General features: G+C 42.8%; 1 protein-coding gene across 2 annotated transcripts; it reads left to right on the top strand.

The window, feature by feature from the left end:
• The first annotated feature begins 2 nt into the window (after window positions 1–2).
• On the top strand, window positions 3–21,096 carry MFSD8 (major facilitator superfamily domain containing 8). 2 transcript variants are annotated; one of them, XM_072119391.1, is made up of 13 exons: window positions 3–318; window positions 706–785; window positions 1,830–1,915; window positions 2,209–2,252; window positions 7,442–7,682; window positions 10,767–10,880; window positions 10,969–11,113; window positions 11,219–11,277; window positions 14,108–14,213; window positions 17,900–18,034; window positions 19,360–19,463; window positions 19,547–19,782; window positions 20,484–21,096. In XM_072119391.1, exons 1-13 carry the CDS (start codon window positions 259–261, stop codon window positions 20,688–20,690), a joined length of 1,617 nt encoding a protein of 538 aa, XP_071975492.1. In that variant the 5' UTR covers window positions 3–258; the 3' UTR covers window positions 20,691–21,096. The 2 variants fall into 2 exon arrangements, with proteins under 2 accessions (XP_071975492.1, XP_071975491.1); XM_072119390.1 differs by lacking the exon at window positions 3–318 and adding an exon at window positions 346–500.
• The last annotated feature ends 5,008 nt before the right edge of the window (window positions 21,097–26,104 follow it).

The following is a 26,104-nucleotide window of genomic DNA, read 5'->3' as shown; positions in this document are numbered from 1 at the left end:
ATTGTACATGGCTCTGTAGCTGAAACACTCGCGCGCCGCAACCGTGTGTCGCACTGCATTGTGGGAGTTGTAGTTTTTACAGTAGTGGGAAAGCAGTGCAGAGTACAGCACCATAACGTTGGACATTTATGCAAACAACATATATGAATCTTTATAGAAAAATGTGCCGTTGCTTGTAAAAATTCAGCATTTATTTTTCCCACAACAAAAATGGCGGTGAAGGGCGGAAGCGGCTGTCTTACTGGTCATGTGATGTGAATGCACTGTGACCTGCTTTCTGAAGCCTGGAGTTTGGTGCAGATTTCGCTACGATTTAAGGTAGGAGTGTGCTGGATACCGATATGTAAGCTTTTATGCTGAATGCACAAGATGTGCACCAGCTGCTCTATTGTGTGCTGCAGTCTGCTCCTTTACCAGTCACATTGAGTTATCAATTCCTGCTAAAGCTCCTGAAACCTGTTGAAAAACCCCTTTCTTATGCAGGTGTCATGTTATATACGGTATGTATATCCTGGTCTTCTGCGGTTGTACTGCCTGTGCACCTTGCTCTGCCAAAAAAACAGAGAGAATAGAGAGCAATTTGACCTCACCAACACATGTCAGATTACCCCTGTTACAGTGTCCTGTATAATTCTCTGGTTCATTTAACATGTAACTTTTTGTAACTTTTTTTCCTTTCTATTTTAATAATCATGTGGCATTCAGAGCCAACAGAACAGCACCATGGCTTCAGAGATAGATCATGACGATGAAGGATTACCATTGCTGCGATCGCCACATTCAGGGTAAGAGCAAGATTCTTTAACCAGGGTCAGGAAGTAAGAGTTCTCCTTATGGAGACTGCAATTAACTCCGTCCTGTAGGCATGTGGAAACTTATAGCCATTGACGCTTGGAAAATATGCAAATACATTTTCTGGGTCGGATAAGAAAAACCATGCCCCTTTTAGGTATCTCAAAGAGGTGTGGTTTACCTTATCCCATTCTAGGGAAAAACGTTCATTTTAGTTTTTTTGCATCTTCATTTTAGTCACTTCCTATCTTTAAAGAGCACCTGTCACCCAAATTTTCAGGCACTAGGAGCTGCTTACTAAAGTACAAAACAAAACTAATATGGAAATCTGGAGCTCGCAAAGCTGTCCGACGTATTCATGAGGGGGCGAGGTTGGGGCATGCCTAGGGGCAGTGACTGCCGCCCTCATGAATACATCGGACCGCTTTGTGAGCAGTCCGACGACTACACTGGTTTCCGTTAACGCTATCACTCTAACACTGTAGCGTTTGTTCGAGCACTAGGAGCTGTTTACTTTAGTAAGCAGCTCCTAGTGCCAAAAATTTGGGTGACAGGTCCTCTTTAAAGATCAATATATCTTTTATTTTTATACAGAGCTGTATGAGGGCCTTTTTTCTGTGTAACAAATTGTCCTTCCTTGTGATAGTATTTAATATTCCATGCTTTTATTGGGAAGCTGGAAAATAAATGTGATGAAATTATAGAAAAAACATATTTTCCTCATTTTCTTGTGTACACTGTTTTTATGGCTTTTACTGTGCTCTGCAAATGAAACCTCTCAGTATTCTTTCAGTACAATCACGCTGATACCAAATTTGTATAGGTTTTCTAATGTTTTAAAAAACAAATTAGATTTTTTAAAAATCAAAACCTTTTGTACCAAAAAAATGTTCTTCTTTTTGCCCTATTCTGATGCTAATAACATTTTTATACTTCGGTGTGTGCTTCCTGTATCATTCTGTGTGTTTTGGCTACTGAGAATAGCTGTATACAGAGCCCACAACCTCAGCAGTGTTTTACTTTTTCCTGCTTCACAGATTAATAGTGGAATCACAACAAGAACATAAAAGCAGATGGTGGTCCATCCGAGTCATGTACCTTACCATGTTTCTCAGCAGTGTAGGTGAGTACTGCTTTTTTGACTTACAATTTCTTTTTACCTATAATTAATTTTTTTTTTTTAATATTTGTTTCTGCTTTTCAATTTTACCAACACAAGGATTATGTGCCACTATATATTTGGTCTTTGGATGTCTAAGATATTTAAAAACCTTTCCTTGTTTTTCAGGAAAGTCGTTGTTAAAATATAACAAAATATAACAAAATATTGTTTTATATACAGTACTAATGTATATAATGTTATAAGCCTACTTGTATACATTTATATACTTTAAAGTAAAACCATTACTTTTTTAGGGTTTTCAATTGTGGTGACCTCAATATGGCCATATCTTCAAAAGGTTGGTTACCTCTCATACCGTTACTATACTAGAAAAGGAAGACTACAGGTTACGGATGAAGCCTGTGTTGGATGTTGTATTTTGGATTTCTGTTGTAAATTAATCAGCTCTGATGTTAGTGTCTTAACATTGAAGAGAATACAACTGTAAAAAAGAAAATGGTCTGTTTTGTGTTCGTTACAACTTCTGTTTAAAACTAATCCATTTTAGAACCGTTGGATTTCATGGATTTACCATACATGCACTACAGAAATGTTTCCTAAAAGGGTCACCAAATAGGGTAATTGCAACGTTTGGAATTCACTTAAAGGTAATCTACCATCAAAGCATGATAAATCGGGAGCACTGACCCATAGATCCAGGCACCTTGACTTTGGGAATCTTCTTATATTTGTTATCTATGGCCTCCTTCCTTCTAAAATCAACTTAAAATCAAATTATGCTAATAAGTCAAAAGGGTTCCTGGGGGGTGTTGCCAGAGCCGCTCCGCGCTCTGATTTCACAGGTTGTTATGCGGTCTCACTGTCCCCCTGCTCCTAAACACTTCCCCCATCCTCTACCTGCTGTATAGTCTAATGGCTGCAGCATGCAGTGGGTAGGGGAAGTGCTCCTGCACAGTGTAATAGCTTGTGATCCAGAACACTGAGTTGATTTTAGAAGGCAGGATACCATGGCTAATAAATATAAGAAGATTACCGCAGTCGCCGTGCCTGGCTCTATGATTAAGTGTCCCTGGTTTATCAGGCTTGATTTTAACTCTAGATTTCCTTCAACTCTTTCCATAACTAGGTAATATTCTCCTTGCTGTTTCAACATCAGACTACAACATTGTGATTAGCCTATCTGGGTACTGTTATTTAAGATGAGCCTTTATCAGGCTTCTTACAGCTGTCAGTATAGTACAGGGCAGAAAGCTGATTAAAGGAAATTTACCACCAGAATGAAGAATCATAAAGCAAGCACACCTACATGGCAGTGTGTGCCCCCTCTGGCAGGATCCTCTCTTCTTTTAGCTTCTTGTTTTTGTGACAAAAGTCTTTAAAAATTATGCAAATGAGTCAAAGGGCCTTCTAAGGCTCATTTGCATGAATTTTAAAGCGTTTTTTTTTTCATAAAAACAAGGGTATAAAAAGCTAAAAGAAGAGTGGATCCTACCAGAGGGGGCACAGACCGCCATGTAGGTGTCCTTCGTTTACAAACTTTCATCCTGGTGGTAAATTTCCTTTAAACAAAATCTAACATTTTGATTTCATGCATTATGAACCAAACATATCTTGAGAATGCCGTAGCTACACTGATGCAGAATCATATCTTGTTTAATCCCTAAGCTGAGTGGTTTTGCTGAAAAAAACAACTAGAAAATTGTGCTAATGAGGCTCTGTCGTTTCTGTGCCTGGCTCAGCACTTCTCCTCTCACATTAACCCCTTATCACCGACACTAGTTTTCAGCTCAATGACCAGACTCGATTTTTCAAATCTGACATGTCTCATGATAATTGGTTATAGCTTTGGAACGCTTTAACATATCCTGGTGATTTTGAGAATGTGTTCTCGTGATACATTGTACTTCATGTTAGTTATAAAATTTAAGTGATAAGTTTTGCGATTCGTTCTGAAAAAAAGTGAAAATTTGGCAAAAGTTTGTAAAAATTCTTCATTTTCCAAGTTTGAAATGTTCTGCTTTCCAGACAGGAAGTAAAATTACCCAAAAGCTTGATAATTAACATTTACAGAATATCTGCTTTATGTTGGGATGATATTTTATGTGTCCTCTCATTTTTCTAGGATGTTATGAGGCGCAGAACTTTAGGTGCGATTTTTCTCATTTTTATGAAAATTGCAAAAACTCACATTTTGAGGGACAACTCAGCTTTCAAGTGACTTTGAAAGGCCTAAATAATAGTAAAACCCCATAAATGACCCCACTATAGAAACTTCACCCCTCAACGTATGTAAAACAACTTCTATTAAGTCCATTAACCCTTTAAGTGTTTCACATGGGTTAAAACAATATGGACCTGCGATTTAGAAACTATGGAATTTTTTGGGAAAATACATTCATTTAGGCCAAACTGACAGTTTCAGAATAAATTAAATGATGAAACACGCTGCAACGTTTGATGCTCAATTCCTCCCAAGTGTACTGATACCCCATATGTGGTGGTAAACTGCTGTATGGGCGCACGGCCGAGTATAGAATGAATGGAGGCGCCATTCACAGCAGATTTGTATTGTCACATTGTACAACCTATAAATTGTTATTTTTTTTGGTAATGCAAACATATGAGGGCTTATTTTTTACGGGATGAGATACAATGTATAGATAATTCATTTTGGGGGTCTATAGCTTATTCATAAGGTTTTATTAACTATGTCAAGGGGGACACAAACAAAATCATCAATTTTTATTTTTGATTTTTAGCATCCCCCCCGCCCCCCCCCCCCCGCTCACCGTAACATAAAAATAATATTTTATCTTTATTCTCTGCTTCACTACGATTGCGGTGATACCTCATTTATATACCGTATATTCCGGCGTATAAGACGACCTGGTGTATAAGACGACCCCCCTACTTTCCTGTTTAAAATATAGAGTTTAAGATATATTCGCCGTATAAGACTACCCCTTTTCCAACGCATACAAAACACCGGTAAAAATTAAAAAAAAAAAACTGTTAAAGAGGTCGTACTGGTTTCGGACGCCATCTTGACTACTGTCCGCCATCTTAGATACAGCGGCCACCTTGGGGGGGGGGGGGTATGCTTCCCTCTAAGAAGCTATAGAGTTAAATGTTTTAATTCAGCTATTTTTCTCATTTAAACTGTTGTTTGCCTTTTCACAATATCCTTGGCATTTCTTACTGTCCTTCGGGCCTCTGTATTCTTGTTATTTATTTTGGTTATGAAGAAGCTTCTAGGAGCCATTGTGTAGATAAGCATGGCTGTAAACAAGGCCTAGTCATTTTTCCCAGAATGTGCTGGTACAAAAACATAATGGCCAATAGAATCTAAGTCCTTATCTCCATTCATACAACACCCCTTTGATGACTCTTCTGTCTGATATATATTATGCATTTTGATTATTAAACGGGAGAAGATCTTGACTAAGAGATTGACATGTCTTGGTCTCTATGTTCAATCATGAAAGGGTTAATTAGGACTCACCTTACAAAAGTCAAGAGGGCTGTTGGGGCCCTGCATAAAAATCCCTAACAAAAACAGATTTGAATTTAACATGGTCCTTTTTTAAATGTAAATTCTTATGACATGCAGGTATATAGCAGGAAAACTGTCGCTCATAAACATAAGGCATACAACAACAACATTCCCATTACAGCACAGCCCCCAGTAGTATACAGCACAGCCCCCAGTAGTATACAGCACAGCCCCCAGTAGTATACAGCACAGCCCCCAGTAGTATACAGCACTGCCCCCAGTAGTATACAGCACTGCCCCCAGTAGTATACAGCCCAGCATTAAAAAAACAATAAACATATACTCACCCCGATGCTCGCGCCGTCTTCTTTCTTCTGCCGGGCGCCGCCATTGATCTTCCCCGGCAGGCGCCTAGTATGACGCGCCGCTGCTGACGTCATACTAGGCGCCGACCCGGGGAAAGACATGGCGGCGCCCAGCAGAAGAAAGAAGATGGCGCGGAAGACTGAAGACAGCACAGCGCGGGGCCAACGGAGGGTGAGTATTTTCCCCCCGATGTCTTTTTGAGGCTGCCGGCAGCTTTTTGAGGCTGCCGGCAGCCATCGCTGTGCAAACACCCGCGATCGGTGCTAGCACCGATCGCGGGTGTTACCGGTAAGCCTTTGCTGCAATATGCAGCAAAGACTTACCGGCTATGGAGAGGGCTCAGCCCGTGAGCCCTCTCCATGCCGCCGTATAAGACGATTACCGGCGTATAAGACGACCCCAGAGAAGACAGAAGATTTTTCTGTCTTCAAAAGTCGTCTTATACGCCGGTATATACGGTAGTTTTTCTTATCTTTGCTCAATTTTCCTGAGCAAAACCAATATTGGAGGAAATATTGCATTGTTTTTACTACTGACAACTTCTGTATTTTTCTGTTGTCAGACCTCGTTGAGGGCTTATTTTTTGCGAAAAGAGTTGTTCTTTTCAGTCGTATCATATTATGAACGTAACTTTTTGATAACTTTTTAGAACATTTTTTGTGATGGTGTTTGATGAAAAATTGTATATTACGGGAAGTTTTTCAAGTTTTTTTTCTTACGTCGTTCACCGAGCGGGTTTAAGATTGATTTAGATTTATTGTACAGAATGATACGGACGCGGTGATATCAAATATGTACGTGTTTTATATACTTTATTTGCATTTTATGTGTAACTGGGGAGATTATGGGACTTTTATTTTATTTATTTAAATAAAATGGTGGAGGAGCTGGAAGCCCTGGGTCACTCGTCGGAACCCGGGGCTGCGGCAGGAGGGATCGGATCCCCCGGTAAGCACACCGGGGGTGGTCCGATCTACGCGGGACACGCTTACACGCCGCGGCCACGCATCCTGATCCCGGGTGTTAGTGCCGGGTCTGGGCTGTAAGATCACAGCCCGACACCGGCATTAGCGAGACCCGGCCGCCGTAGAAAGGCGTATGCGTCAGAAGAAGTACCCTTAATGACCTCCGTAAAAAGCCGATAGGGCGGTCATTAAGGGGTTAAGTATGCACTGCTCAGAGAATTATGTAACCACTGTGTTGTGCCTGACAGGCAGAAGTAATCAATCGCTTCACCATCCCCCAGCTGCTGTGTATGAGTGATCCAGCTCATGTTGATTTGTCCTTTCTGGACAGTTCAGGAAACTCCATGTGTAATGTTTATGTATGGCAGCCAGCAGCACCCAGATTTCACAAGGTTGTGAATGCTATAATAGTTTTTTCAGCAAAACCATTTGGCTCAGGGATTTAACAAGATATGCTTCTACATCAGTGTAGCTACTGCATTCTGAAGGTATGTTTGCTTCATAATGCATGAAATCAACCCGTGTTGTGGCCGTACGTAATGCATTGTTATGGAGAGGGGCGGCGGACGTATGCCTGCCCGGCCGACATACGTTTGTGTGCATGCGGCCTAAAGATGAGCAGGATTGATCAACCAATTCCCTGGAGCAAAGAGCCCTATGTCCATGCACATTTTTAATAACCTGTATCTTTATTTCTGTTAGATTGACCCAAGTGCTGATACAAGCTTTCTTGGCTGGGTTATAGCTTCTTACAGTTTGGGACAGATGGTTGCTTCACCCCTGTTTGGTTTGTGGTCTAACCACAGGCCGAGAAGAGAACCTCTTGTGGTCTCCATATCTATATTGATAGCCGCCAGCTGCTTTTATGCCTATGTGCATGTACCTGCCTCACACAACAAGTATTACATGCTTAGTGCTCGAGCCTTAGTTGGTTTTGGATCAGGTATGTTACTCCTATGTTTTCTTAAAGTGAAATTACATATGTTGTTATGTATTGCATGGGCCTTGAGCACTAATCTGAATAATAGGCTTGCAGGGCATGCATTTGATTTCATCCTTTTGCCATGGGTTCAGATTCTATCAACATACTTTTGGAAAGTATTCAGGCCCCTTTAGATTTTTCACTCTTTGTTTCATTGCAGTTAATTGGTAAGATCAAAAATCTTATTTTTTTGCTCATTAATGTTCACTCTGCACTCCATCTCGGCAGAACAAAACTGAAATGCAGATATTTTTGATAATTTATTAAACAAGAAAAACTGAAATATCACACAGTCATGTATTCAGCACTTTTTGAGCTAGTTTGGCTATGAGTCATCTTGGCAATGATGCAATCATGATTTATTTATTTAAATTCTTACTTTTAATTGGTTTTAAACAAGTCAGACAGATGATGGTATATAATACAATAAAATCTCACTATACAGCAACATATATTGCATGCATATCTTCCCAATTCCATGACTGTTCAATATATCTTTATCATGGTTGGATACATCCTTGCAGTAGTATCACCATGTCTTTTATGAACCAATATATTTTCAATAGGTCCGAATTGAGAGGGGAATGCAATGATACATGTTTTGCATATTCTTCGTGCTACCATGGCTAATCTTACTGTCAGTAATATGCAGTTACTTCTATTATTTAAAAGCAATCAACTTTAATTATTATAATTCCTTTATTTATATAGCGCCTACAAATTACGCTGCGCTGCACAGAGCTTGATTAGATTGGGGCTCACAATCTAATCAACCTACCAGTATGTTTTTACAGTGTGGGAGGATATGGATGAAACCCAAGCAAACATGGAGAGAATATACAAACTCTTTGCAGATGTTGACCCTATTGATATCTGACAATAAGAATAACAAATGAAACCAAACTGAACCTTAGAAATTACTCTTAGTATAGTTAAGTCTTCATTCCTGGTAGCTTTAGGTCTTGATATGCGATAGCCCTCTTGGACGTGCTAGTAGTGATCATTTGCCTAATTACTTGTTCCTTACTGAGACTTACTGACTCCTCCCAGTGCCTTGTGATCACTAGCTTTGTAGTCATAAGTATGTGAGCTTTTTACCATATTTTTCGGACTATGAGGCGCACCGGATTATAAGGCGCACCTTTAATAAATGCCTGCTAAAACGTCTAGGTTCATATATAATGCGCACCTGATAATAAACAAAAAACAGCTCACCCCTCTTGCAGCATTAGGCTTCCAATTGAGTGCAGGTGCTCGCAGATCCACATACTGGCTTCTGTACATCATAGTGCAGAAAATAGATATAACCTCGGCACAAATACGCAAATTCAGGAAGCGTGGCTCAATATAAAAACATTCTTCTTTATTTTAAAATCATGCATAAAAAACAATCATAAGCACAGGTATCCAAGAGAGCAACCCATGGACCTACATGTTAAGCCTTAAGAGCCGCAACATGTAGGTCCGTGGGTTGCTCTCTTGGATTAAACATAGCAGGACTTCAATAAGGGAGTAGAACCATCTCGAGGAGCAGAAGGAAATGGACAGAATGGGAGTTTCACAGCAAAAGGTCTGAATACATATAACCATGTGATATTTCAGTTTTTCTGTCAAAATGGGCTGTGTACATTAATGAGCAAAGACTTTTTTTGATCTTTCCAATTGTCTGCAATTAAACAAAAAAGGTGCAAAATAAAAAAGCGATCTGTATAAACAACTGAATTTGCTAGAGAAAGCCATGGCCCATAGTGGTGCTGGAGAAGTAAATGGTAGCAATGGGGGATCTTCATATAGGTGGTATGGGCAAGCGCCCGGGGGCCACGCCATACCCGGGACCCTATATGAAGATCCGCCATCAGTCTTTTAAAAAAAAAAAAAAAACCCTATTCTCACCTTCCGGCTTCTTCTCCTTGGCTCCGCGCCTCCATCTTCTGCTCTTCTGGGCCGGGCGCATTACTATGATGTCACACGGCCGCGACACCGGCACGTCATAGTGATGCGTCTGGGCCGGAAGACAGAGCCGCTGGACCGGGAAGAAGAGGCTTTTTTTTTTAGCATCTGAAGCGGACATTTCATTAATCAGGGGCATCTGAAGCGGACTTTTCATTAAAGGGGGCTTCTGGAGTGGACATTTTAATGAAATATCCACTTCTGATGGCCCCTTTAATGAAAGGGGGACCCTGCCGGTGGACATTTCGGTAAAGGTGGACCCTGCCTGTGGACGTTTCAGTAATGAGTAGTGGCTCCATTTCCAACCCTAGGGGTTGTCCTCCAATCAATAACTTTTCCCTGTTTTTTTTTTTTTTTGGGGGGGGGGGGGGGATAAATAAAGGAGCCTCGGCTTATACATGAGTATTTAGAGTATGAGGGGGAGTTCAGCTGCAGGATGCACAGAGTCTGGGCAGCCAGGGGTAGCATCCACATCTCCGATACTGTCTGGAAGATCTAGTCTGGTTGGAGGGTTTCATGCAGTTCGGGAATGTTTAGCTTTTCTAAATAGATGGGTTATAAGAGCACGATTGTAGTTCAGCATTAAATTGTACAAGATTGTAAAAACCGTACAAGATTAAGGATATAGCGTATACAGAGGATGTAGAGTAGTACTTAAGTCCTAACATCTGGACACATGTGGGTTTGGATGCTGGTGGGGCTCCCTAGTCGTGTGAACAGCCCAGGGCACATGGGACACTTAATCTGCCACTGCATGGTAGCAATTTGGATGTGCATGAAAACTCTCACGATAATGTAACTAAAAGTTTATAAACAGAGGGTTTGACTTTATGAAATGACACCTGTAAATCATGAACTTAAATTTTTCTTTCTAAGAATATCTAAAGATCAATGATATACTTCTTCAATATGATTGTTACAGGCTTGGGAACATTTATTGCTGCACCTTTTGCAGATTCTTTAGTGAAAAATATATAAAGCTATAAAAATATAACAATTTAATAGCAATTATGTCTAGTGTACCAGTATGTAGTGTACCAAAATGTAGTTTGTAATTTGCAATATTCATACATTCTACACTTCTGTTCACATTAGGAAATGTAGCAGTCGTTCGATCCTATGTGGCTGGTGCCACCTCCCTATCAGAAAGGACAAGTGCCATGGCTAACATTAGTGCTTTTCAAGCCCTAGGATTTATCCTTGGTCCTGGTAGGTATGTTACTAGTGGTGTTATGGAGAAGATATTAGTATTGTAATTTTAAGTAAAGACATGAAGGAGAACAATTTTCTTTTCTAGCCATCCAGGCAATTTTTACATTAATAGGAGAAGTAGGAGTGACCTTCAAAGCCATTGATCTTCAAGTGAACATGTACACTGCACCCTCTCTGATGGGAGCTCTTCTTGGGGTTGTGAATATCGTTTTGATCTTTGTAATATTCAGGTAATTAATACATACATGAACTGTCCAATAATGATCTCACTATGGCTTTTGGCACCTTTACAACTAACATTTCATGACACTTATATTCTCAATATCTTCTTGCAGAGAACATAGAGTAGATGATCACGGAAGACACCTAGCAAGTATAAACTATGACTCTGAAGGTAATTATACTGTTATGTGTAGTCATCTTCTATAGCCAATCATGCATCAACTATTAACCCCTTACCGACATGTGACATAATAGGGGTGCTGGAGGGGGTGCTCACAGGCTGAGCCCTCTACATAGTCAGAAAGTATTTGCTGCATATTGCAGCAAAGACCTATCGGTAACACCCACAATCGCCAGCATCAAAGCTGCCGGTGGCTTAAAAAAAATCCTTGTCACGATCGATTAGCACATTGTAATGAATGATGAGGAAAATCCCCATATACTCTAGGGAGTCTAAAAAATAGAAAAGATAATTAAAAAAAGAAGTTAAAAAAGCACCACATTAGCCATCGCCGTGTCCAGAAATGCCCAATCTATCAAAATATAATAACGGTTTATAACTGTGTTTAACCCCTGAACGGAAATTTGGGGAAAATTTTTTTTTTCATTAAAAGTGATCAAAAGGTCGTACAGTCCTTAAAATGGTAGCATTGAAAACTTCATCAAAAGTTGCGAACAATGACACAACCCACAACTCCATACATCGAAGTATGAAAAAGTTATTAGTGCCAGAAGATGGCAAAATATATATATATATATATATATATATATAATATATATATAATTTTTTTTTTTTTTTTTTTTAGTACAGGAGGTTTTAATTTTTGTAAATGCATGAAAACATTATAAAACCTAAACAAATTTGGTATCCTTGTAAATGTACTGACCCAAAGAATAAAGTAGACATGTCATTTGGGGCGTACAGTGAAATCCGTAAAATCCAAACGGCGCAAACGTGTTTTTTTTCACCAATTTCACTGCATTTGGAATTTTTTTCCCAGTACACGGCATGGAATACTAAAAATCACCATTTTGAAGTGCAATTTGTTATGCAGAAAACAAGCCATCACGTAGCTATGTACATGGAAAAATAAAAAAGGTTGATTTTTGAAGGTAGGAAGTGAAAAATTAAAATGCAAAGACAAAATAGGGCTGCGGCAGGAAGGTTAAGGGCCTCTAGGTAGTAACAATGTTGTCCTTACAAGAGACTGTTAGACGGGATACAAATTATCAGGTCGGGGAGCTGTGTCAAAAATGTTGTTACAAGTTCCCTTTATCTGTCCCCAGTAATCTCCTGCTTTACAAACCATGTACTTATTGGGTTCAGTTAAATTCTACACAATAAGTGTTTCTCAAAGAAATGTAGGCCGGGAATATAACATAGTTGGGACAGTTTTGCATGGGCCAAAAGTATGTTTTGGTTCTAAAGGGACAGTGTGGGGAAAAAAGGAATGTAACAGAAAATGAAATTAAATAAAGTGACTAACATTGATCATCTTGTAACAATTGCACAATTTAAGGGGGTGATATGTATTGGTCATGATATGTTTGATGTATTGACAGAAGAAAAAACACTTATAGATATAAGTAATTAAAGGAAACCTACCATTTAAAATGGCAGGGGGTAAGCTGTAAGTACCGAGCACCAGCTCAGGGTGAGCTGGTGCCGGTACTTACTTTCGTTAGTGTTATAAACCGCGGTATCGCGGTTTTAACACTTTTTAAACTTTAGAGCAGGAGAGGCTTCGGCGCTGCGCGCGACCGTGCGCGCGGCATCTCCGCTATTTCCTATGTAGGCGCGCACACGATCGTGCGCACGCAGCGCCGAAGCAGCTTCTGGTCTAAAGTTTAAAAAGTGTTAAAACCGCGATACCGCGGTTTATAACACTAACGAAAGTAAGTACCGGCACCAGCTCACCCTGACCTCACCCTGAGCTGGTGCTCGGTACTTACTGCTTACCCCTACCATTCTAACTGCTAGGTTTCCTTTAACACGTCCGAACAGGTCGGTGTCAGGTCTTGTGGTGTGTGGATATAGACTATAACATACACCTCAAAAGAACAAAATTAAGCACACATGAATAAAAGGTTAATGCCAGCATATACTACTTAAGAAATTTTGTGACCTGAAACATTTTTTTATGTCAACATTACACCCAAATGTCAGTGTACTCTTTCAGTAGAGTAATGTGTCCTGCCACAATGCAAAAGTTGTTCAGAATTTGCTTGAGAAACATGGAAGCATTGGATTTGGTCTCTGAATTTCTTGGCTTGCAATATTATACAAGTTTCCATTGCAGTGGTGTGAAATCATATTGGTAGTAGCTAGGGAGGTGGGGCTATGCCATATGATCTACTATCATACTATTTGGGCCACTTGATGGTATGATATCTAAGACCTCTAGAGCTCTTATCAGAAGAGCATAGCATTTATTTGTAGTGCCATACTATAGTAAAGTTCTACGATGTTATGTTCTTCACATAATGAACGTTGGTCTTCCTTACGTGGCACCTGTGAGGGTATGCTAAAGATTTCCTTCCTCTGTTAGCTTGAATGGAAAGCAAATCTAAGGGTGCTTACACACAAGCTAGTTTGATGTGTCCAATTCTCATCAAACTTGCAACGTTTGCTGGCTGGAACATCTGTCCCTAAGGCGTCTTTCACACTGTCATATGTTCGCCCGGGTGCTGCTCAACGCTCCCCTCTCCATAGCAAGACATGGCACTCTATATTCTCCTGTGCACTGTACAGTGGCTCACCTGTCTGCGGCCGAATATATGTCCCCGCAACACCAGTGTGAAAGGGGCCTTATGGAGAGCAACTGGACTCGACATGTCAACTTAGTTCTAGTTTCTCAGCATTCAAGATGGATGTTCCCGTAAGAACACGCTACACGTTTTATGCGATTTTGCCCTATAAAACCTGCTTGTGTGTAAGCGGCCTAAAGCTTTTCATAGAATTTGTTCTTCTTGGCTTCTGACATTCACTAAACTTCCCGTAGGAATGGCTTTGACAAATGATAATGAAGAGCCAGTGGACCAGATTGCAGTTGTCTCATCAAATTTTCTATTTTTCATCATTTTATTCATATTTGCCATTTTTGAGACGTAAGTATTCACATAATTGTTATTTGCAGTCGCGTTTGTTAACAGAAATGTGTGCATCAATGTACAGCTGTAACTGTCACATAATATAGCAATCTAAAAATGGATGACACAAAGAGGATTGTAACTGTACATAAAATGTACAGTGTCGTAAATACATTGAGCAACTCCTGCTGAGGGAGTGGGGGGCAGGGGGAAGATTTAGACAGTGTAGCAGTTTGTAAAGCTTCACCACAGAGGGGCCTCGGGCTCATTAGTATAATTTTAAATGTTGATTTTAGATGGAAGGAGGCCATGGATAACAAATATAAGAAGATTACAGCAGTCATGGTGCCTGGATCTATGAATAAGTGTTCCTGGTTTATCATGTTTCTTTCATGGCCCAGTGTGATAGCCTCACCAACATTGTCAGAAGTAAATTGCAGGTATAAAGTCACAAAGGAGGAGAAAGTAGCACTGAAGTCGAGATTTCCCCACTTCTAATAGTATTAAATAGTGGCACTAAAAAGTAACATTTGAAAACAAGCACTTCTACAGATCTACATAAGTTACAAAACTTATGATTTACGAGTGTATCCATTCAAGCTTAGGACACATTTGTGCACATTTATTATTTGTGTCCGTTTTTTTGGGCATGAACTGTGTGCTCTATTAGACAGAGAGATTTTAGATTGTGTCACAGATACTTAATTTGGTGTATGCAGAAAGTGTCAGCATGCTGGCTTAGTGGTTAGCATTACTACAGCCTTACAGCGCTAGGAACCTTGGTCTGAGTCCCAGGGTCAACAGCTGCAAAGAGTTTGTATGTTCTGTCCATGTTTGCGTGGGTTTCCTCCTACCCTCAAAAATATACTAGTAGAATTACTAGATTGTGAGCCCCTTTGGGGACAGGGACTGATTTGGCAAGCTCTGTGCAGCGCTGCGTAATCTGTGTGCGCTATATAAATAAAGGAGTTATTATTATTAAGGTGTCACATTCAAAAACGTGTTCTAGAACTCGGTAGACTTGCTATTTGTGAGTCCAAGTGTGCAACACAAATTGTCCCAGAAAAAGGTGTTGGTAAACTAGAAGTGCAGTAAAAGTGTCAGGAAGATAAAGCTGCGGCCAAATTGAGAGACGAATACGTATATATACTTGAGTATAAGCTTAGTTTTTCAGCACAAAAAATTGTGCTGAAAACCCCTAACTCGGCTTATACTTGAGTCAAGGAAAAAAACAAAGTGAACTCTCCTTCTGACGCTCCCCGGCATCCATTGCGGCTCCGACATTGGGTCCTGGTGCGTCACAGGCTATATACTCGAGGGGGAAGGCAGGCAGGCTGGCTATATACTCGAGGGGGCAGGCAGGCAGGCTGGCTATATACTCGAGGGGGCAGGCAGGCAGGCTGGCTATATACTCGAGGGGGCAGGCAGGCAGGCTGGCTATATACTCGAGGGGGCAGGCAGGCAGGCTGGCTATATACTCGAGGGGGCAGGCAGGCTGGCTATATACTCGAGGGGGCAGGCAGGCAGGCTGGCTATATACTCGAGGGGGCAGGCAGGCAGGCTGGCTATATACTCGAGGGGGCAGGCAGGCAGGCTGGCTATATACTCGAGGGGGCAGGCAGGCAGGCTGGCTATATACTCGAGGGGGCAGGCAGGCAGGCTGGCTATATACTCGAGGGGGCAGGCAGGCAGGCTGGCTATATACTCGAGGGGGCAGGCAGGCAGGCTGGCTATATACTCGAGGGGGCAGGCAGGCAGGCTGGCTATATACTCGAGGGGGCAGGCAGGCAGGCTGGCTATATACTCGAGGGGGCAGGCAGGCAGGCTGGCTATATACTCGAGGGGGCAGGCAGGCAGGCTGGCTATATACTCGAGGGGGCAGGCAGGCAGGCTGGCTATATACTCGAGGGGGCAGGCAGGCAGGCTGGCTATATACTCGAGGGGGCAGGCAGGCAGGCTGGCTATATACTCGAGGGGGCAGGCAGGCAGGCTGGCTATATACTCGAGGGGGCAGGCAGGCAGGCTGGCTATATACTCGAGGGGGCAGGCAGGCAGGCTGGCTATATACTCGAGGGGGCAGGCAGGCAGGCTGGCTATATACTCGAGGGGGCAGGCAGGCAGGCTGGCTATATACTCGAGGGGGCAGGCAGGCAGGCTGGCTATATACTCGAGGGGGCAGGCAGGCAGGCTGGCTATATACTCGAGGGGGCAGGCAGGCAGGCTGGCTATATACTCGAGGGGGCAGGCAGGCAGGCTGGCTATATACTCGAGGGGGCAGGCAGGCAGGCTGGCTATATACTCGAGGGGGCAGGCAGGCAGGCTGGCTATATACTCGAGGGGGCAGGCAGGCAGGCTGGCTATATACTCGAGGGGGCAGGCAGGCAGGCAGGCTGGCTGGCTATATACTCGAGGGGGCAGGCTGGCTGGCTATATACTAGAGGGGGCAGGCAGGCAGGCTGGCTATATACTAGAGGGGGCAGGCTGGCTGGCTATATACTCGAGGGGGCAGGCAGGCAGGCTGGCTATATACTCGAGGGGGCAGGCAGGCTGGCTATATACTCGAGGGGGCAGGCAGGCTGGCTATATACTCGAGGGGGCAGGCAGGCTGGCTATATACTCGAGGGGGCAGGCAGGCTGGCTATATACTCGAGGGGGCAGGCAGGCTGGCTATATACTCGAGGGGGCAGGCAGGCAGGCTGGCTATATACTCGAGGGGGCAGGCAGGCAGGCTGGCTATATACTCGAGGGGGCAGGCAGGCAGGCTGGCTATATACTCGAGGGGGCAGGCAGGCTGGCTATATACTCGTGGGGGCAGGCAGGCAGGCAGGCTGGCTATATACTCGAGGGGGCAGGCAGGCTGGCTATATACTCGAGGGGGCAGGCAGGCAGGCAGGCTGGCTATATACTCGAGGGGGCAGGCAGGCTGGCTATATACTCGAGGGGGCAGGCAGGCTGGCTAGCTATATACTCGAGGGGGCAGGCAGGCTATATACTGGGAGGGCTGTGACCAATGCATTTCCCACGCTCGGCTTATACTCGAGTCAATAGATTTCTCCAGTTTTTGTGTCAAAATTAGGGGTCTCGGCTTATACTCGGGTCAGCTTATACTCGGGTATATACGGTACATTAAAAGCTGTCAGCTTCAGAAAAAGGGGAAATTTGTGACACTGACACATATTAAAAAAGTTACAGGAGGCACACCAGAAAAAAAATTGACAGTCCAAACCAAAAAAACATGCACAAACAGCATAATAAATACACCAGATGTATTAGAGACCATCAATAGCAGCTATATGATTTTTAACCTGCTGTTATTTGCATTGTATAACAGTGTAAGTACTGTCATTGTAGGGCAACCCCTCTAAATATTTCTCATAGAAAGCAGGGTTCCTAATGTAAAGTGCTATGCCGTGTCAGACTTCCCCCACCAGAGGATCCCTCGATGGGCCCAGGCTCTAACCCAGCACAGGAACCCAGAGTAGGAGACAATCCAATTTGGAGCATACTAGAGTCTATTTTCTAGAAGTTGATCGGTGGGCCCTAGGAACCGCAATCCGACACTGGTGCTATGGCATAACTTTACCCCAAGTGTCTTATTGGTGAATTTATAACGGCTAGTATCTGACTTCTCTGATGATCACTCTCACTGGAGAAATATAACATATTTAGTTAGCTATAAAGTGAACTCTTGTGCATTTCTTTAGGATCTCCACCCCACTTACAATGGACATGTATGCGTGGAGCAGGACGCAGGCTGTGTTCTACAATGGAATAATCCTGGCATCTATTGGTGTTGAGTCGATCATAGTTTTCATAGCAGTGAAGATCATTTCTAAAAAGTACGTTGTTCACATGTCAACAATAAATGCTGTTATAGGATGAATACTAATTTTTTTTTTTCTTAAATTCAAGGTGGATATAGTTATTGGGGGATAACCTCTGCCCACCGCCAGTGGCGCAGAGGCCCTGAAATAATCGCAAATGCTAGCTTATTGCTAGCTTTTGCGATTATTTGCCCCGATCCGCCACCTTCACACCAGTGGGGCGTGAAGGTGGGGCGTGAAGGGGGGGCGCGGCCGGACTGGAGTGGGCCGGCGCGAGGCGTTACTGTCCCTGCCCCTGCGCACTTGCTGCTGCCGGCAGCAATGATAAATATCCCCCATTCTATTTATTATTTTTGTATTTGTATGTTACTACAGCATCCCAGAACATTGTTAAACATGTCACCTTACTCCAAACACTACTGTAACCTTTTCACTGTGCCTTGGTTGGTATACCATCAATCTCTGCTCATCTTTATCCCTCACCCCCTGATATGGCTTCAGCAGAGCTCTATTGAAAGAGAACCTGTCTCATTTTTCATAAATACAGTTAGTTTAAAATTTCCTGAAGAGCCCTATTAACTTAATGCCAGCCTTCTTTTAGCTAAAAACCATTTCCCTCACATTCCCATTAAATCAATTTTGTTCTCTTACCTGGCATACAGCTGTAAGTCAGCAGCTCATCCCCATGCCCCTTTTCGCCATTCACCACTTTAAGTCATGTGCTGAGGTGATGTCATCTAAGGTTCTTTTCCGCCTAACATTTACAAAATCTACTCCATGTATGTATTTGATCACATGAAATCACAGCATGCCTTCATGGGGATGGGGAGAAATAGTCCATGGCATCATACTGTGATTTCATGTGATCAGATACATAAATGGGGTAGATTTTGCAAATGTTTGGGGGGGTAAAGGACCTCTAATGACATCACCCGGACACATGACATGCAGTGCTGAATGATGTAATAGAAGCGCTATCTCTCAATTTTCCAGCAAGTATTTATTTTGGGTGGGTTCATTTGAATGGCAGGGTCGCTTTAACTACAGATCCCAGCTTCAAGTTTTACACAGCACATTGTGCTGGAGTTGTAGCTTTCCTCCTTTACCCCTATAGTTCTAGTCTGTCTCCTGCAATCCTGTCATAAACAAATAAAATATATAATGTGCCCCTTCAGTAGCTATACACTTTCAATAGCCTTAGCATTTGGCTAAGAATCCATGTATTCTCACTAGGGAGAGGGGAATAAGCTGCTGCCAGACACCTCCTGTAGGAAGAAAGGGCATGGTGAAATCCTATACTCCAATTTACTGAATGTCTCATTACTTTTCATTTAATTCAGGACAGGAGAACGAATTCTTCTGCTTGGGGGACTTGCTACTATTTGGGTTGGATTCTTCATCCTGCTACCGTGGGGAAACCGGTATCCCAGCATACAGTGGAGAGGTATAGAACTATAAACAGAGTGCATATTATAAGAGGAAGATGCATTCTCAACCATAATGTTATTTCTTTTTTGTTTGATACAGATATCCAGAATACAACAAATCATAATTCAACTTTCTTGGTTTCCAGTCTTTCAACTTCTGGCAATCAAACAGTAGAACCAACGGGATGTCCAGCCACTCAGTCCTGGTGTTTCTATACACCCATTGTCCACTTAGCACAGTATATCACGTCTGACATTTTGATTGGTTTGGGATATCCAGTCTGTAGTGTCATGTGTTATACCTTGTATTCTAAAATAATAGGTCCAAAACCACAGGTAAGACCTTATTTATTACCAAATTAATGCCATTGTATTGCGAAATTTTTATAATGTCACGGTTTTCTTGCTGGCATTCCATAGGCCAATTCAGACCAGGATTTATTACCTGTGTTATAGGATATAACTGTGGTGTTTCTGACAAGCTGTTGGCTTCTGTACGCATGGCTGCGTATGGCAGAACTATATGTGCACCAAAAAAAAAAATAGAATTATTTTGGTGGAAGGTCTGGATTATTGCTGTCCAGGCCTCCTGAACACAAACATTTTTCTATAACCACAGACTATGGGTCTCTGGGCAGATAGTCATCAATGTGCCTACATGTCACCTGTATTTGTGGATCCTCATGATGTCAAAAACTTTTCCAACCCTGTTTGATATCACAAAGCTCACATTATAACACACAGCTCTAATTACTCTGACACTAATTAGCTGGGCACCGGCATGACATCACATGATTATGGACAGATTTGTCATAGAAGCTTTTTGTAGAGTGACAGCTAGTAGAAATCTAGGGGAATATACATTCAGCCTAAATTCCTCACCGTTTTCTAGAAGTCCCAGGCTCTTCTTGGGGGTTCTTTGTATGCATCCAACACTGTACGTCTTCTGAGACATTGTACACATTGTTAAACTGTTTGGTTAATTTTATAATCACATGCAGTTCTCAGTCCTTCTGACTTGATTAATTTTATTCTAGGGGGTCTATATGGGATGGATAACTGCTGCTGGCAGCGCTGCCCGAACTCTAGGACCTGTGTTTGTAAGTGAAATCTATACACACCTAGGACCAAGATGGACTTTTGGAATGATTTGTGGAATTGTAGCAAGTTCAATCTTACATTTGTTGGTGGTTTACAAAAGACTTATTGCCTTTTCTGTAAGATATGGCAAAATACAGCAATGATCAGTTTGACTAAAGGAGGGGGGAAAAAAATTGTAAAAACACTTGTGTGGATCAGTCCATCATGCAGCAAGATCTGTGATGGGAAAATATAGATCTCCATGGAGTCAAGTATATAAGATGTGTCGCCAGAGGCAGATAAAAACCGCTGCTAGGTAACCATCCTAATGTAACATATGAAGATAGTAACAGAAAGTGGGAGACTTGGATCATGGTGGAAAAATGAGATTTGGGTAGACTATTCCTTTTAGAAATAATAAAAAAAATAAAGTATGAAGCCAAATCTGGCAATGGTTTAGGGGATGGGAAAGCTATAATGAATTATATTTTTGATGGAATCGTATTTCCTTGTACATAATTTTAAAGTCTTAACATTCTAATTTATTAAAGTCAGTTGTTTGATAACTGAGATTCCATTTGGCTTCCACTGGAGTGGGCTTTTTTAGGTTGGTTGATGTATCCGGCGTGACTGGTGGTGGTGGTGGGGGCTGGTGTGGCCGCAATCATAGGTCCGTTATCCTGTGCCCGAGTATGATAAATCTCCATTATGTGTGTTCCTGGGTAAGGGTGCTAATATAAATTAAGGCCCGATAGGGTGCTTCAACATATGAGTGTTTGCCATATAATACCTGCTCAGTATGGAGATGGTCCAGAACCTGAAGTCTCTCTTCTCCAAGCTTGTTTCTAGACCATGGACACTTTTGTGCATGAGAAGTCAATAAACAAAAATGGTTCTAGGCGCATGGATTCCTTCTTCATTCACAAATCAAAGCTAGTCACATGATACCATAATATTCTGCACTCACTTTCCCATTTTACCTGTGTTAGTCTGGCTGCTCATGAAGATGCTCTATGGAAAGGGTACCCTGTTAGTGTGAGCAGACAGGAACTCCATGCACAATTCACTATGACGCGCAAAACCGGTAATTACTCTCCGGTAATTGTGTTTCCTTGAACCACGACAGCACACAACCAGAGAGAGGGATCCGCCTCCAGGGACAGGAAATCCAGACCTTAAAAGGTGCGGTACACCCCATCTTCTTCAGTGGATTACAGAGACTGCATGGGACTTAATGTTTGATTATTTCTGACCACCGTATCCATTCAGCATATCTTCCAATGAGAATATCTCACACCTCTGTAACACACACACGTGTGTGTGTGTGTGTGTGTGTGTGTGTGTGTATGTGTGTGTGTATAAGAGAAAAGAAATTTACAAGGGAGGGAATAACCAGGGTACTGTCATGGTTCAAGGAAACACAATTACCGGTTTCCCCTCACCACGACAGCACCCAACCAGAGAGAATAGCATAGAAGAAAATTAGGGAGAGATCACCGAAGAAAGAACTCTTCGCCCAAAAGATAGCTCTTGTGCACCTGCTACATTCAGTCTATAGTGCCTATAGAAAGTGTGAGGAGAGGACCAAGTGGCAGCCTGACAAATCTGGTTAACTGATACCTCTCTGAATTCTGCCCATGAAGAAGAGACTGCTCTGGTAGAATGGGCTTTTAGACCTCCTGGTATCGGCTGCCCTGCTGCTACATAGGCTGAGCTAATAGTTTGTGTGATCCAACTGGCTATAACCATATCCGAAGCTTTTTGGAGGCAAGAACAGACTCAGATTTTGTCCAATCTTTAGTCCTGACTAAATACATTTCAATGGCCCTCTTAACATCGAATTTATTAAATTCTCTTTCCCTATCCGTAGATGGGTTACTACAGAAGGATGGAAGCTTAATCTCCTGGGATCTATGAAACCTAGAGACTACTTTAGGTAAAAAGGCCGGGTCTGTCAAAAGTACCATTCTGTCATCTAACACTCTAACGAAAGGCGCTCTACAGGATAGAGCCGAGATCTCTCCCACTCTACGAGCTGAAGTGATTGCTACCAAGTACACTACTTTAATAGTTAACCACTTTAACGGACAAGACTAAGGGCTCAAAGGGGGTCTATTAGTAGATAATATAAGACCAGAGTGAGGTCCAAGGGTGGCACCATGCACCTCCTAAACGGGGTTATACGGGATGCAGCCTTTATGAACCGGGCTATCCAGGGATGAGAAGCTAAGGGCCGAAATCTGCACTTTAAGCCTTTATCTAGGCCTGCCTGCAGAAAATCTAGTATTTTAGCCACATTTGGATGAGCTAAATCTATCCTCTCTGGACTACAGAAATCTGAAAATACTCTCCAGACCCTGAAATAAATCTTAGAGGTAACTACCTTCCTACGCTTTTGCAGGGTTGTAGTTACCTTATCTGAGAGGCCTTTTTCTCTCAAGATGCGCCTCTCAAATTCCAGGCCGTCAGATGGAGATTCGCAATCTGAGGGTGGAAGACTGGGCCCTGGGAGAGGAGATCGTGGTTCTCTGGAAGGATCCAAGGGTCTGATATCGAAAGTTCCCTCAGTATCGAGAACCATGCCCTCTTGGGCCAAAAAGGGCTTTAAGAATGACTCTGGCCTGATCTTGCCTTATCTTCTTTAGAACTCTCGGGAGGACAGAGAGGTAGGAATGCATACGAGAGGCTGAAGTCCCACCTTATCGAGAATGCATCCAGACTCAACAGTTGATCCCTCGGGTCTAGGGAGCAGAAAAGCTGGACCTGTCTGTTCCTTCTTGTGGCGAAGAGATCTCTGGTTGACCCCAGAGTCTGGTTATCTTGGAGAATACCTTCCGATTCAGGGACCATTCCCCCTGTCTTAGGAAGTCCGCTTCCAGATTGTCCTTGCCTCTTATATGCATTGCAGCCACCGATCTTAAATTGGTCTCTGCTAGCTTGAAGATCTCATTAGAGAGATTCAATAGAGACTCTTCTGGTACCTCCCTGGCGATTCACAAATGCCACTGCCGTGACATTGTCTGAAGCAATCTTCAGCTCTGTCCCCCGAATTACCGGTAAGGCTTGTCTGATCGCTTCTAGGATGGCCTCTAACTCTGAAATTTGAGGACATCCTTCTGGACTCTTCTCTCCATGTCCCCTGAAACAGGAGGTCCTTTTCCTGGGCTCCCCAACCCCAGGAACTTGCATCTGTGATCATAGATAGGGGATTCTCCTCTCTCCATGGTTTGCCTACCTGGAGGTTTTCTTCCCTTAACCACCATCCCAGGGAATCTAGAATCTTCTGGGGAAGCTTGATCCTGTAGTCTAGGCTGGATTGGTCTCCGTTCCAGTTCTTCAACAGAGTTGTAAAGGTTTTGCATGATACATCGCCCAAGGTACTGCTGGGATTGCTGCCGTGAAGAGACCCAGAATCCTCATAGCCTCCCTTATGGTAGGGGATGGTTGCCTGTACAATTTTTCCACTAAGGTTATTATCTTCAGAACCTTGTCCTGTGGAAGGAAGGATCTCTGGTGATTGGAATCCAATCTGATGCCTAGAAAGATTTGACTTGGCAGGTATAAGGGAGGATTTCTTCAGATTCACCATCCAACCAAAACGATGTAGAATTTACAGCACCACTTTTATCTGGATCTCCAATTTTTCCACTGAACTTGCTAATCAATAGAAAGTCGTCGAGGTATGGCATGAAGGTGCCTTGATGCTTCCTTATATAGGCTCCCACCTCGGATATCAACTTTATGAAAACTCTCGGAGCTATAGCCACTCCAAAGGGTAGTGCTCTGAAGTGAAGGTGTTCTATCTTGCCATTCAATACTACCGCCACTCTCAGGAATTTCTGACTGTCTGGATGAATAGGGATGTGGTAGTATGCATCCCCCAGATCTACGGAAGCCATATAACAATCCTGAAAGAGTAGGTTTACTGTTGACTTTATGGACTCCATCTTGAACTTGTCCACCCGCAGGTAGCAATTCAATGGTTTTAGATTTATGATGGTACGGAGGGAGCCATCCGGCTTCTTCACAAAGAACAGGGTTGAGTAGAATACTGTTCCCTGTTCCTGAAGTGGCACCTGGCTGAGCACTTACTTTCCCAATAAGGACCTCACCTCTGCTTCCAGAGCCTGTCTTGCTATTATTCCAGGCACGTGTGTGTGTGTGTGTGTGTGTGTGTGTGTGTGTGTGTGTGTGTGTGTGTGTGTGTGTGTGTGTGTGTGTGTGTGTGTGTGTGTGTGTGTGTGTGTTAGCTTTAGGCCATCCTGTATGATCCACATGATCCATCCGCTCCCTGTAATTTTCCTCCACTCCTCCTTGAACAGGGAGTCTTCCCCCTTACAGGACCCCTGGAGTCATTGCTGACCGGCGCGTTTACCCGAGTCCTGAGGTCGAGAGAACATGAAGCCTCTAGATTTTCCTTCCTTTTTATCTCCGGATCTCTAGAGATCTAAACCGCCTTGAGGAACGAAAAAATTTTCTTTCCTGAGGTCTTGTACTGGGAAATCCCTTTTTTCTGTCTGCCGCCTTCTCTAAAATGTTATCTAGAGCAGACCCAAATAGGAACTCTCCCTCACAAGGGATTCTACATACATGGCTTTTTGATGGTAGGTCACCTGCCCAGTTCTTCAGCCATAAGGCCCTTCTAGCTGAATTTGATAAAGCCGCTGGCCTTGCTGACAAACGCAGAGCATCCACCGAGGCATCCGCTAAGAAGGCTGAGGCCTTCTGCACAGTGGTGACCTCTGAAATAAGATGCGATCTTGAAGCACCTGTCTTAATTTTCTCCTCCAGCTAGGAAAGCCATACGAATAATGATCTGGAGACGCATGTAGCAGCAATATTAGGCTTAAATGCGCCTGCGGCAGCCTCCCAGGAGCGTCTTAGAAAGCTATCTGCCTTCTTATCCATGGGATCCTTAAGTACGCCCGAATCCTCCACCGGAAGAGCGCTTTTCCTGGAAACTTTTGAAACGTCCACTTTTGGTGCCTTATCCCAGATCTGTCTCGTTTTCTGGAAAAGGATATTTCCTTTTCATTGCCCTGGGGACAAACACTTTTTTGTCCGATTTTCACCATTCCGCCTTGATAAGGGAAGAAATATTTTCAGGAATAAGAAAAACCTTTCTCCTAGGCCCTGGAAAATGACGTCCGTTACTGAGCGCTCCTCTTTTTCTTCCTCAAACTCCATAGTCGCTCTCACTAGTTTAATAAGATGGTCGATATGTTCAATATGGAACAAAGGCCTGCCTGACCTATCCTCCTCCTCTGACTCCAACGACTGCTCCTGGCTTGAGTCTGAGTCATCATAATGCCTGGGTGCTTTGGGAATTTCCTGTTGTGAGGGATTTTCTCATTTCCTGCATGGAACTACGCACCTCCTTCTGGATTAGTGTGCGCATGGATTCAAATAAGGCTGACTGATCCTGTGCTAACAGGCGCTGAATACACTGGTCACAATTGGGTTTTAAGTATGAGTCAGGCAGATCATCTCCACAGATTCTACATACTCGATTCTTAGATTTTACAGTGGCTTTCCCCCTATGCGATTCTTCCCTCTAAAACAAGAAATCACATAAGAC

This window comes from Engystomops pustulosus, chromosome 1 (genome assembly GCF_040894005.1).
Source record: "Engystomops pustulosus chromosome 1, aEngPut4.maternal, whole genome shotgun sequence".
Lineage (NCBI taxonomy): Eukaryota > Metazoa > Chordata > Amphibia > Anura > Leptodactylidae > Engystomops > Engystomops pustulosus.
This window is presented reverse-complemented; position numbering and strand designations above follow the sequence as displayed.

Coding starts and splice junctions, on each gene's coding strand:
- MFSD8 (XM_072119390.1), top strand. CDS start 354: ATGCTGAATGCACAAGATGTGCACCAGCTGCTCTATTGTGTGCTGCAG. Junction 501..705: donor CAGGTGTCATGTTATATACG/GTATGTATATCC, acceptor TGTGGCATTCAG/AGCCAACAGAACAGCACCAT. Junction 11,114..11,218: donor TTGATCTTTGTAATATTCAG/GTAATTAATACA, acceptor ATCTTCTTGCAG/AGAACATAGAGTAGATGATC.